Genomic DNA, 14,319 nt, shown 5'->3' on the forward strand with positions numbered 1-14,319 from the left:
TGGTGTTTTTTAAATATTGCGCACAAGTAATACACATTAAAAAAAAAACAAAAAAAACTAAAATTAATACTGAAACTAACTAAGCTAAATCTAAGCATTTATTAAAGAACTAAACTAAAGAAAAACTAACAGAACCACCCTTAAAACTAACTAAATAAAAAAAAAAAAACTAAATAAAAACTAAAATTAAAAATTCCAACAAAACTATAATAACCCTACTGCCATGTTACAAATAAATTGGTTTATATACTGTAGCATTTTTCTAAATATGCAAAAGCACAAATAAATTATTTGTACAATTTTTAGGACTAAACACAATTTCTCTTCATAACATTATGTGGCCCCTGCGTCCTTCGGATTTTCTGTATGTGGCCCTCAAATGAAAAAGTTTGGACACCCCTGACATTGGTGAACGAAACATTTTAATTGTTGGTGGGACGGCACCCACAAGCAAAATGATGTCCTGTCAGTTTAAGCTAAACGGCTGACGTGCACCTCAAAAGTCAACAATGAATTTTGGATTTCATTTGACAAACCAACATTTTCTGTCTGATATTGACGCATGGATATGCTACCATGAGAGCTAACCATGCGATGTATAATGCCTCACCAACACTTCACGTTATTCGCCCGATTTATTGGAGGTGGGCTTAAATTTTTTTCCTTCCATCTCAATAATTGTTGTATGATAATATTCTCATTATGATAATGCACCTTTGTCCTTGTGTGTAAGGCTGGTTCTCGGGATTCTGGTTCTCTCGGTTCTCCTCCTCCGTCTTCTGTCAGCTGCGTTGGTGGCTAATTGATGGCGCTCATTAAGGGGTGCGCAGCACATAAAAAATGGCAGCAATTATCATTTATCTTGATAAATTATTTAGCAGGGATCATTTTCCTGCCTAGTTGGGGAGCGGGAAGTGTCGTGGTGGGCGGGGGGAGGCGGAGGCGGGACTGCCGAGCTTCCATAAACACTGTAATACACCTTTTGACACATTTGGGCATCGTTACTATAAACCTAAAATGTTTGAGGTTAGCAATGCTAACATGTAGCCATTTCGCACCTGTTGGAACTTTAAAAATCTGTTTTTTTTTGCCTTCAAAGATGACGGTATCAGATTTTTAGGCTTTTGTTATATACGTATTGCAATTTTGTCCATAAACACCAGCCATAAAGAAACCTGTAGCTATGCTAGTTAGCACAACATAAACAGGGAGTCCGCTAATTAATATGTTGGCAGTTAAACATTATTGCCCCCTGCAGGACTGGGGTGGAACTGTATTGATGCTTACAACTGGGCTCGAATCTTAGTTATTGATTTTTGGAGCATGTGGCCTGATTGCTGAGCCTTGGTGGAGGTCTGCGCTATCATAAACGCCATTCCTGCTGTTAGGAGGAATGTTAGTTTCAATCCAGTTGTTTTTTTTTTCTCCTCATGTAGCCTCTTTCTTCCACTTTTTTTCCCCACAAAGTCTACTTCCTTGTTGTTATGTCTTTAATTTTGCATATTCTGCCATGTTTGTGTGATTGTGTGCGATTGTGTGTGTGCGGCTGGCGTTGACAGCGACGTAATTGAATGATGAATGTCCCTTTCTTATTATTATTCTCTAATTGAAGCTTGTGGCTCTTCTGATTGGCTCGCTCCCGCGCGGCAGCTCCTGATTGGCTGCGGGACAATGGCGTTGTTGAGAGATGGTATCTTGCGACATCGTCTCCATCTGTTCTCACAAAACGCGCATTACAACCACCTTTCTTCACACTTGTCAACAAATTCTGACTGTTAGGGGCAAAAAAGATTTTCCTTTTAATTATTTGTATTTTATGTTTTGCTCTTGTTGGTGTCATTGCACACATGCCTTTAATTTACACACACACACCCCCTCCCCCAACACACATACACGTTGGAAGAGGCCCTGACCTGACAAAAGGCCGACCAAGATGAATGCGTCTTGTGTGAGTGACAGGTGCGGCGGTGGTAGGGGGAATTGAAGGGCAGAGGCCTCGTTAATCAACAGGCTGACAGGTGCCATTCAGGACCCGACAATCACCACCCACACACACACACACTCGCACGCACATGCGCATACGGCAATACACTTTGTAATTTAACGCCACTTTTCCGCCAAATGGTCCAGTTCAGTTCAGTAAGTCATTCGAATGCATATAGAGGAATGACCTGATTAAAAACAGAACAGTTCTGTCTTTGCATTCAAAAGTCAAGATAGCCTGCAAAAATGACGAAAACATACATGCTAGGCTAGTCCTTGGCGATGACACTGAAGTAAAGATTTTTCAAAAAGTAATAATGGCTAGCTGGTATAAAAGTATGTTTTACTTCACTGAATTAAAAAATAAAATTGGCATTTTCTTTAAAAAAAACAAAACACAGAATTACATAAAGTCCAAAATACACTTCTAAGAACCAAAATCAATGCCACCTCAGTCATTTATTAATCTATTTATTTATTTACTTTACATTTTTGGTTATTTTTCAAATTAACCATCACCAACATTTTTTTTTAATTGGTCCAGAACTTATTTAAAATTGTATATCTTTCCATTTTTGCATTTTTAAAATGTAATAAATAAATTCTTGGCTATGTTGAAAAATGTTGTTTTAATTAAAACAAATAATAATAATGATTGGACCATTATAAAAAATAGAAAAACTTTTTATTGGCCTATTACATGTTCAAAATTTCATTAAAAAAAATTGCATTGCTAATCCTGTGTCAAAAATAGCTGTTAAACATATTTCTTTCCATTTGTTTATTTTTTTAAATCAATTATTTTCATGATCACTTTTTTTTATTTTTCTTTGTGTAGCTGGAATGTGTCCCAATAATTTTGTACATGTATATCTTATGCATCATATCACATCAACATCCATACTGTGGAACAGTGTGTCACATATGAGTGGCGTTCCCCAGGAAACTGTCCCAGGTACATTCATCTTTTATGAAATTTAACCAAAATAGTGGACAGTAGCAGAATAATAACATCAGAAAAGCAAAAATCATCACAGATATTAACAAGCTCAGGAAATGAGCAGCATCAGTGTGTATGGAAGGCGTACATGAAGTTGAAATTTTATAAGCTATTAATTGCGGGGCAGGCTGCTAATTAGCACGGTGTCATGCATCATCATTAGACGTCGGAGCGACATTTTTCATCTTCATTACTGAAGCGCCCGACGTCGTTCTTCACACTCTCATTAGGCTTTTTGTTTTACTTTCACGCGCGCACCCCTGCTGCGTATGTGCTCATTAAGAGGTGGGGCGATGCTCCCTTTATTGGCCTGTAGTAGATTCATAAAAATATTCATATATGTACATAATGCTTAAGAAATGTATTGGCCCATTGAGATGATTTGTCTCAGAGAGCATTCAGAATATTTTTTTTACATTACTGTATAAAATAATGAAGTAACACTATAATATTATTATACATCTATACAGATTTTTTTTTAATTGAATTTAATTTATTACGCGAGGTTCAGTGTGATTGTGGCTTCCGTGTGTCCTTTTTCAAATAAATGCCAATGAGAAGAATATTTAAAGTTCTCTTTATTGAATCCATTGACATGTGAGGCTCCATTTAAGTGAAGATGAGCAAAGGGGAGCAACGTTGCGTCCACATAATCAATGACTGCTGACCTCTGCACATCGCACTGTGCTTAAAAGGCAGAATCGCCCGTTACAACGTGCGCAAATTGGCGCTAAAATTAACATTTTGAAGGCTTTCCATGAGGTCGTCACGTTGGTGTGATACACATTTGGTACCTGCAGCCTTCACTGGAGATTTACTCACTTTAATGCAACTTGCCGTGATGTCACAATTAACGCGGCAAAGAAATACGGTTGTCGAAATGAACTTCTTCAGTTCACTTTAACAGTTTCTTGGCACCAGGATGCCGCCAATATCGATCTAAAATTCTATTGCAAATTTAGGTCAGAGCATCTACTCGTGCTCACCAATGGTGCTAATGCTACACGCTAGTGGAGGGCGGTGAACCCCTAAACTTTTACGCCTTGCAAATTTTTATTTTTACAAACCCTCCAGCGCGTCCCCACTCTGATTGTGCCGGATGACGAGGCCATGCATGACAGTGCGTGCGGCGCCATTTCCCGCTGTGTTATCTTAATTGTCCCGCCAAGTATGTTCAATGGTTATATTATCAATTTATGGCCACTTTTGCCACCCCATTAATCCCGCTGTTAAAACAGGGTAACTGCGCTGGCTCTGGCGCATAAAGAAAACTGTCCCGCCATCGCCTGAGGCCGCCTCAGCTTTTTTCCTTTTCTTTCTTTCTTTCTTTTTTTTTTTTAAACCTGTCTATTTGATACAAGTTATTGTATGATGAAATAATATGTACAAACACCATCATTGTACCAATGATAAAAAAATAGATGCCTCCCTCATATAAAACAAATTCTGCTAACACTGGCAGCAACACAGGAAGTTATAATTAAACGTCATCATCTGTCACATTAGTGGTACTGGTAACTAGACTGGACAAAAATAAACGTTCACGGTAACACTGGAAGATAACTTCAGAGACTACTGTAGGAACTGGAATCTGCCTCCAGAAGCTAATGTTGGCTCTAACATTGGAGGGAACGTTGGAAACTGGCAGTGAAGTTAATCATCGGAAGCCAAAGTTCGAAGTAATGTTTACACGAATATTGGAGGCAACTTAAGCTGATGTTAAAGCTAATGTTGGAGCTACAGTCGGAAGCTAACTTAAGAGGCTAACGTTGGCCTACAGCCTAGCAAGGGTCTTGTGGGGTTGTTGCTGGAGAAAGCAGGGCGGTAAATTTGTCAAGGTAAAGTACAGTAAGTGCGCAATTAAACAAAGACTCATATGATGTGAAAAATGTAAATATTTTGGTGTTTTAGTTTGTAGCATAGTTACAGTTAGCGGCAATTATTATTATTATTATTTTTTATTTTTTTGCCACTTAATTGTGTCAGGACTCGGTCACTAACGTCACTGTATGGGGAAAGGAGTCATCAAACAGCGTCAATATGTGTGCGCGTGCGTGCCTATGTCAGAGGCGGAAAAACTGCTGCAGCAGTAATTGCCTGACCTTTACGGCAGGCGGGATAGTCTCATTAAGCCTGATGGATAATGATGGCGCGGCGACGTGAAGCACTGCGATAATGAAACAACACAACAGCCTTCATGCTGGAGGCTTGCTGGAGGTGGCGGAGGGGGGTCGTGACAGAAGGCTGATAACCTAGAGAGAGTGGCCCTTTCTTGGGATAACGACGCCACGCCATGTACCCCCCCTCCATCGCCCCACTCCCGGTGGTGTCAGCCTTCTTCCACACATGGGCCCGGGTCACGGCCGTGTGTCAGTCATGTCGGTGACATCTCGCTTTTGATTGGACACCTCCGTGTTGCGAAATTGGCGGCTGTTGCCATTAAGGCTAACGAGTGGGCGTGCTGAGCTTTTGTATGCAAATGAGCTTCCAGTGCCTTTTTGAAGGATTTATTTTCACCACACAAATGCAAGTTTTTTATCTATCTATCTATCTATCTATCTATCTATCTATCTATCTATCTATCTATCTATCTATCTATCTATCTATCTATCTATCTATCTATCTATCTATCTATCTGTCTATCTATCTATCTATCTATTAAAATACAAAATGAAATTTAAAATACAGAGAATACATTCATTTAAATAATTATCATTAAAAAAAAACATAAAAAATAAGTCGCATAAAATAAAACCAAGTCATAATTCTGTCGCAGAAAATAAGTATCACTTTATTTTTTTAAATTATTAGTACTAGTAATAGTAGTATTCATATTTACAGATAACAATGGATGCCAACGTTAATACAGATTTTCATTTAAATAATGTGTGTTAATATAAATCAGAAGAGAACATGATAGGATGCATTTATAAATTCTCAAATAATGTAAAAGACATTTTATGTAAAGTAAATAAAGCAATTATCATAATTTTATCGCTAAAATAATCAGGTCATTTTTTAGTTAACTAGTAGGAGTAGCTGCAGCAGTAGTAGTATTTATAAAGTAAGTATCAATTAATAACAACACAAATATGACAATGGCTAAATGTGATATAAATAAAGGCATAGTTTTTAATTTTATGATTATTATTCAAATAAAAATTCGTAAAAATAAGAATAACTAAAGCACATTATTTACAAGTACAAACTAACATCATCATGGCTTTCATTTTGCCCTGAGGTTGACGGGGTCCACATGAGGGTCCCAGTCCAACAGCTAAAACCAGCAGGGGGTGCTGACACCCTGACAACCATGTCTCCTTTCTAACATCCCTCTTTCTTCTTCTTTTTTCCTGTCTTCTTCCCCTTCTTCTTCTTCTTCTTCTTCTTCTTCTTCTTCTTCTTCTGCTTTTTCGTGTTGACACACACATCATTTTGCAGCATGCAAAATTCAAGCATCAACATTTTTTCTTAAACTTCTTTGAGATTATCCCTCACACAACCTTAAAAGTCACAAGCAGCCAAATAGTTGACATTCGTCACATTATGAAGCTATAATAGCAATAAACCAACATGATGTGAGTGCACGTTGATGCGCATAATTTGTCAAATGTCACATCTTCCCTCCTCTAATGATTAAAAAGTGTTTTTTTATTTTTTATTCACCACGTTGAACTATTAGGGTCACATGAAATGTCCCATTAATTACACAATCCTAATTATTATAACTTTCAATCATGACCCAATTATTCAACTTGTACCATTGTGTGTGCTGGTAATTAATTCACATTTTAATTATTTTATCCCGCAGTAGACACTCAAACGTAACTGCTATGTGACATTGGAGATGATGATTTGTGACATTGTTTTAGAAGATTGATTTAAAAGAAAAAAAAAATGGATGAATTCATCCTTCTAACACAAAAAATAAAACGATACATAACTGAATACATTTTTTTTTTTTTTTTTAAAGACATTCAATAAGTAATAACTACTAGCACCTTATGTGTTCATATAAGTAAAAGACTTAAATATGCAAAGGTGCTTTGACACAAGTTAATATTTAAAATAAATTAAGAAAGTAATAATATTATGGTATGGTATTATTAGTTGTATTCGTGTTTTTCCATTTTACTATTAATATTAAGAGCATTTTAATGTCTTATTATTGTGTACTCTATTAGTTTAATATGTAAAACGTTTTTTTACTCAATTGGAAAACAACTCATGACTCTTTAACAAAATAAATAATATACAGAAAAAGTACACTCTATGCTTTAAGATGTAATTAAGATAATATTTTTCTCTATATTCTGTTGTAATATTGCCTCCAAGAGCTGAATTTGATAAATGTAGCTTCCATTCAAACATGCACGCTAATAATTCCTAAACGTCTTCATGCACACATGTGGTATCTCTCATCATAAACGTATGAACGTCCATAAGCGTCCCTCACTTGAGTTATTCCGACTGTGCCAGCTCCATCCTGCTCTATTAATTGATGTTTGATGACAATATTACCTTTATGACTTCATTTGGCCTCATTTAGAGCAAATGTACACCCCTGTGCAACATGATCGACGACGTGCCTTTAATGGAGGGGGGTCGGGAGCGTACATTTGCTAAACTCACATTTTCAGCCATGTTATGAATAGTATCAAAAATGATGTCTTTACAGGGATTGTATAATATTCAATTCACATCTATTGGTTTAATTTAGCCACATTGTCCCCAAATTTTAAAATGTATGTACAGTATATTCAGAATTGCAAAAACAAACAAGGCCTTAAACCTTTTTTTTTTTATTTTTTTTTATTTTTTTTTATGTACCATGTCGTCTTGTCACAGTTGTTGCATCATGATCACGATCATGTTGATATACTGAAACATATGAATGCTTTCCAGCTCTGTGTGATGCGATGTATTCTTTTTTAGTTCCTTCAACATGTTGCTTTTAACATGTTGTAATATATGATATATTCTCCCATTTGCAGGATGAAAGTGGGAGTGAAAGACAAGCCGACTTCAACTTATGTGGTAAGTATACCGTGTGCTGCTACATGTGAACTGTGGGAGTGGGAGAGTTGGGAGAGGGCAGGTCGGGGAGGGGAGCATGGAGTGGATCAGCTCAGTGATAGCAGAACCCCCCCCAGGACCCTCCTCCTGCTGGGCCTCACGCCCCAGGACCCCAGGGAGGGTCACAAGTTCAGCTGCCTTTTGTGCGGCAACACGTTTTGATGCAACGACAACACGCTCATTCTTCACTGTTGAGCCCGCAGTCTCCATTTTGCTGTAGTGTTCCCTTTTCTTGCTGCGCTCAGTCTCCTCTCAAATATAAAACTGGAGGTTAATTTGAGACTATATGTAAGTGGAAATGACAACATGATACACGCATACTAACGTTGGGGCCCACAATCTCCACTTTGCTGTGGTTGGCGCTCCTTTTCCTTGTTTCCTCTCAAATATAAAACTGGATTGTCATTTGAGCATACACATGAATAGAAATATCAAATGCACATGCTAATGTTAGTGCCCAGAGTCTCCACTTTACTATTGTACTCCCTTTCCCAGCTGCCCTTAGTCTCCTCGGGAATATAACATTTTATGTAACAGATGATACTTATAAATGACAAAATTAACACGTCAATGGTACTACCCATAGTCCACTTGTTCTGGTTCTCCCATTTTTAACTTTCATGGATATACAATTGACAACAATGTAATATTTGAGAATATGCAATATGAGTAGAAATGTCAACAGTAAGTTGAGTCCACAATCTCCACTTTGCTGCAACACTCTCTTATCCATCTGGCCTTATTCTCCCCTCTAACATAATTGTAAGGGCCATTTTAACTTTTATGGAAATGTCAGAAATGACAACAAAAATGCATATGCTAAGGTACACTTATGTTGCTGATGTGGCCGCAGTCTCCACTTTTCTGCAACACTCTATTTTCTTGCTCATCTCAGTCTCCATTTAAAATTAGGGCGTCATTGTAAATTTCGAAGATACTGATGTTGAAATGAAAACAAGAAACACGCGTGCTAACATTAGGCTGTTTTGGCATCCACAGTCTCCACTTTGCTGCAGCACTCCCTTTCCTTGCTAGCCTCGTACTAAAACCCACAAATCCACCTTGGAATTTTGGATGACATGCTGAATTTCATCATCTATTAGCGCTGAAGCAGATTTATGTAGCTTGGTTCTCTCTCAGTGTGCCGGACTTATGGGATCAGACGGTCGCAGCTATCAATCTGGGAGGCTTTAACGGATCCACTGATGGATCTTCTCCATATTTCACGGGCCAGGCCCCAGCAAACAGAATAGCCTGCTGTGCTAAAGAAAACAATGTGCTTCTGAGCTGCAAAATATCATCCATCAACCCAACGGATAGGCAGGCAGCAGAACCCGGGTGGAAATGTTAGCGACCGTGAGTGAGGAGGGGTAGACATGTGGCTTGGAGGGATACCTGCTTTTCACATCAGAGACGCCTCGGCGCATTCGCCGGCCGCAATTGGTCGCCTCTGAAACCCGAGTTTCTGAGCAACTCGGACGCGCCAGGCCCGAGCCGGCCGCCATCAATCAGCCGTCGCGGCCGAGGCGAGGAGGCATTCCGGGAGATTAATTGTGGTCCTTCATTCGGGGCCTGATGTAAACAAGGAAAGGCTCCAGCTCTGAGGGATCAGTATGCGGCACTGGTGAGGGGGGGTGGAAGGGGTGTTGCTTGTGGAGTTTTAAGTAGCTGAATGGTTGGACAGCAAATGAGCGGATTGGTGGAAAATGGCGGTATTTACTCAAAAATGGTATTTGTCCCTTTCATTCTGTCTGTCAAAGCAGATTTTTCCATAGCTTTGCCCATGTCAGTTATAGTTATTTTTACCACAGAAAAATCAAAGGATGCAAGGGGCACTTTGACATTGTCTGACTTTATTAAACATCCTTTCAAATTATTTTAGTATTTTTGTTTTTTTAATGGTGTTAAAGCAAACAGTATGGACTTTTTCATGATTTGGGGTGGCCCACAGCCCTGTATCCCACTAGAATAGTTCCGCCCCTGCCCTGAGCAGATCTCCACATTCACAACCAAAGCAAGACTAATGGGTAATGACATGATGATTTTTAAAGCGGTATTATTTACTTAAGGATCATAGTTCGTCATTAATGTGATGTTTTCACAAATCAGACCTTGACACAGACAGCAGAAAGTGGAGGAAAACATGTTTGCTTCTGAAACCAGACTAGCTTAATTCATGAGGCATTATAAAGAGAAATGGTGTTACTATTTTAGTTGTAACAATATTTCAATTTGATTTGTTGAAATGGACCTAGCAATTTCCGTAGCTTCTGAGGTTGTTCAAGCACGTCCAACACTGCCTGTCAAATGCTTTTTCCAAGTATTTTCGTGCGTTGCTGTTCTGTTTGGTAACACGGAATGGAGGGTCCATATCTACTCTGAGATTTCCCTAGTACAATCTCCTTGAACGCCGCTAATGAAATCCAAGTGCCAATTTCCTAAATCCTGGCATCTTGAGCATATACGAAGCCAGATTTCTAATTAGGACAAGGACAAAAGTTTCTATTTGTATCAATGCTAAGCTAATGGGCGGCCTCTATGCACTCTTTCTCCTTACATTCGCCCTCATCGACCTCGTTATTTGTGCACCAGCGCAAAAGCAGTGCCGTGATTTCCCTTACGATGACCTGCGGGGACGGGCAAAGACACCTGGCACATTACGCATGATAACTAATCTATTAATGTTGACTGATGGCCTCATTAAAAGGTTCAAATATAAGTCTAAGCTTATGTGTTAATGACATGTTAATGCTTCTGTCAATTACGAGCCGGGCTAATGACACCTGCAATGAGACCGTATCGCTGCTAACAGTCAAACTTGGATCTCCGTCACATGCAAGAGGTTAAGTGGAGCATTGATGGTGGGGAAGATGAATGTTGGGATGTGGTGGAGAATGTTCATGTTTATGCATAAAGTTATATGGAGGCTTTGGAGTTTACGGCAAAGGCACACAATGTGATGGAAAGATTTTTGCTTGTCAAAGACTAGTTTCCATCTGACGGGTTTGATTTAATTTCATTGCACTTTTTACAGTGGTATGCCTTGGTACACTTGTGGTGGCTGGAGATAAACATTGGAGTGAATTATGTTACAGTACGTTGAAATTGGAGTAAATCCTATTATATCGTATGTGAATCATAAATGGAGTGAGTTGTATTGTATCTTATCATAATTGAAGCAATATTGCATTAATTTAGTTGGTAATTGAGTAAATCTTATCATATTCTAACACTTGAAATTATTTTTTTTTTACGGGATTTTCATCTTGCAAATACTTGAATAACTCCTAACATTGTGCTATGAATACCGTTTTTGGTTGGCATACCCCATGGCTCAACCTTAGGTCCTCTCAGTTTTCCTTTACATACTCCGCTCTGTGATTTCTAACCACCCCCTTTTCACATGATAATCCAAAATTACTTTACCTTTTGGCTATAAGTAGAAGTTACATAAATTATATAAGGCACCTTTCCTTTGTTTTGTATGTGGTGGTAGAGGACACATGGCTGCTTCCTTGCCTAATGACAGCAAGTTGACAAAGAACAGGGAGGATGCGTGGGGGTTGACTTACACTACCACATGCAGATGTTAATTACGTGATTATTGGGTTTATATTCAGATTCGTTGGGGGGGGTGTTACATATTATCTGTTATGAAGCTGCAGCACCATCCCGAGCCTCCCTGACGCCGGGCTGTCTCCGTGTCGCTTGGTGTTCATGTCACCTGCCTGTGCCAGCTGTGCCATCCAAACACTCGAGAACTTTCTCTTGGTCTTTCCCCCCTCCACTTTCTTCCATGCCGTTTGGATGCCCAATGATGGCTAATACGCCGTGACAACCTGACACAACGCACAGTCCAGGCCCCGGCTCCATCTGCTTTCAATTGAATTTGGCGAGAGGAGTGGGGGGGGCCGGTGTGGTAGATGAAGGGATGGGAGACTGGGACAAGATGAAAGCTCAGCGCCCCAATGGTCTCACCATCCTTCATTCTTCTCAAATTGTCCCCCCTTACCCCATCCTTCCCCTCTTCTCACTTATAGCATTAACACCCCCCTGAAAAGTTTCAAATGATAGCTGCTCCATCAAAGGGCTCCTCAAATATGGTAAAGATCTTCAGGGGGAACAGACCATGGCGTCGCTCATTAGGCCCATTAGAAGGCTGAAGTGCAGGGGTGGGCAAAGTGTGGCCCGCGGGTCACATGCGGCCCACTCCGTTCTTGAATTTACATGATAAAGAGTATAAAGAGATAAAGAGTATCTAATATTTGTTGCATTCATTTAGCTGTTTTCCCCTAAATTTGGTTAATTCAAATGTGTTTACCACTGTAAATGTTATAAATAGACAAATAGTAAACAGTTTTTTTTTATATAAGGCGTCTTTTAGGGCTGTCACTATCGAATATATTTTTTTTTTATAATCGATTAGGCTATCGATTATTCCAAAGATGAATTGAATAATGGATACAATTTTATTTTGCATCAAAGTGTAATACAACTCCCAAAAAATTATGGTACTGTTTATTAACCAGTTATGGTTGTTTATTTAGTATTGCTTAGTGATTAAAAAAACAACAAATCCTGATTCAGCAATTTCAGTTATAGGACTTGACATTTTTTTTAAACGGATTCAGTCATAGGTTCGTTCATTATTTTCCAAAGTAAAAGCAAATGTTTACAAATGTCTTATTTTAATTAAATACAAAAGATATTCAGTCTACTTTGATGTAGGAATACAGAAATCAGAATAATTACTGTTGAGGATTTGGACAATTTTATGTTATACAATGGCTCTAAACGATTACTTGGTTATTAAAATAGTTGTTGAATAATTTGACAATTGATTACATATCGATTAATCAATTAATTTTGACAGCTCCAGCCTCTTTTGGTTGATTTTGGCTTTGAGATGGGGGCAAATATTTTATATTATGAGCCCTATGTGATGATTCAACTCACTTAATAGCGTGAGGCAGGTAATGAGCAATTTTTGAAACAAAGACACGTTAAGATGTTTATTGCCACTCTAAGTTAAAGTTTCCTGTTAAAGTAAACATAAAACTTTATACTTAAACTTAATAAAGTCCGGGCTAACGAACTAACAAATAGCATTGATGGTATTTCCATTCATTTCAATGGGGACAGCTGATTGCCATAGAAATGTTTTGGGTTGGTGATCAGTGTAACTAAAAATATGTAAAAATTACATAAAATGTAAATATGTGTCTAAAGTGTTCATTTTAGTATTAAAAATAAACCATTTTAAATATTTTACATAACACATTTTAGCTATTATTTTCCCCCTCATCTTAAAATTATCTGGACCTTCCATTCATTTTATCGCGCACGAACGGTTTGCCCGGTCCGGCCTTGGCGGTGCGTGTTAATGGGGGACATCTTCTTGCAGTTTGCTCTGGTCGCGGCGAGATGGAATAAATGAGACCATTACTACAAGAGCAATTTTCCTAATTATGCGGCACGGAGCGTCTTGTCAGTCCGTGGGCTCGGGGAGACAGAAAGTATTAACTCTTTAATGTGACTAACGAACAGGCCCTCGCTCGGGTCGGGCCAGGCCCTTAATGACTTAATGGAAGTCATGATGTAAGGTAAAGCCATATGTGCTCATGCTGCAGGGCCACGTTGGTGACGGCCGAGTACCAGGCTGGACTCACTCCAATTGCACGGCCATGTTAACGTTTGTAAAAGATGATGTTTTTTAAACCTCTGGCCATTTTTTTCTCTTCCTTTTTTGAACTATTTTAGCTGTGGATTGAAATGTACAGTATAATGCAAGACTATTTAAATCCAATTGTACCTTTTAGCTCTTTTGCTTTATGTAGCTATCTGTCCTGTGATTGGCTGGCGACAAGTACTCCAAGGACAAGCGCTATGTAAAATTGATAGATGCTGTGGTTTGGTTGCGCTTTTAAAAAAAGAAGACTTTGAGTTGACATTTTTGGCCCGTGCAATGATAGAATTGTCTTGTCGGGTTTTCTCACTTCATCGTGGAAAAGTCTCTTTAACTCGTCAACTCATTTGTCGTATGCAAAAGTCAGCGAAAGCCCGGCAGATGAAGTAGGTGCTCGGTGACGGCCGCCACAGATCCGCAGGTGAAGCAACACGGTCTGCTTTTCTTGGCGGAGGTCAGGAATGCGCGCGTGCATCTGCCGGAGATTGCGATTCGCACCTCATCCGTCACACTCGGCTCCCATCTCGGCTGCGTCAACCAATGGCGGCAATGCTTCCGGAAGTGATTCATTTCA

General features: G+C 39.0%; 1 protein-coding gene across 1 annotated transcript in view; it reads left to right on the forward strand.

Annotated features, from left to right (window-relative positions):
- The window catches only part of LOC144000986 (uncharacterized), a 60,103-nt gene that overhangs the window by 7,580 nt on the left and 38,204 nt on the right, over positions 1–14,319 (forward strand). The window contains exon 3 of the mRNA XM_077494848.1: positions 7,978–8,020. Coding sequence (XP_077350974.1) covers positions 7,978–8,020 — 43 coding nt within the window. The remainder of the gene's footprint in view (positions 1–7,977; positions 8,021–14,319) is intronic.

This window comes from Festucalex cinctus, chromosome 14 (genome assembly GCF_051991245.1).
Source record: "Festucalex cinctus isolate MCC-2025b chromosome 14, RoL_Fcin_1.0, whole genome shotgun sequence".
In the NCBI taxonomy this organism is placed as follows: domain Eukaryota; kingdom Metazoa; phylum Chordata; class Actinopteri; order Syngnathiformes; family Syngnathidae; genus Festucalex; species Festucalex cinctus.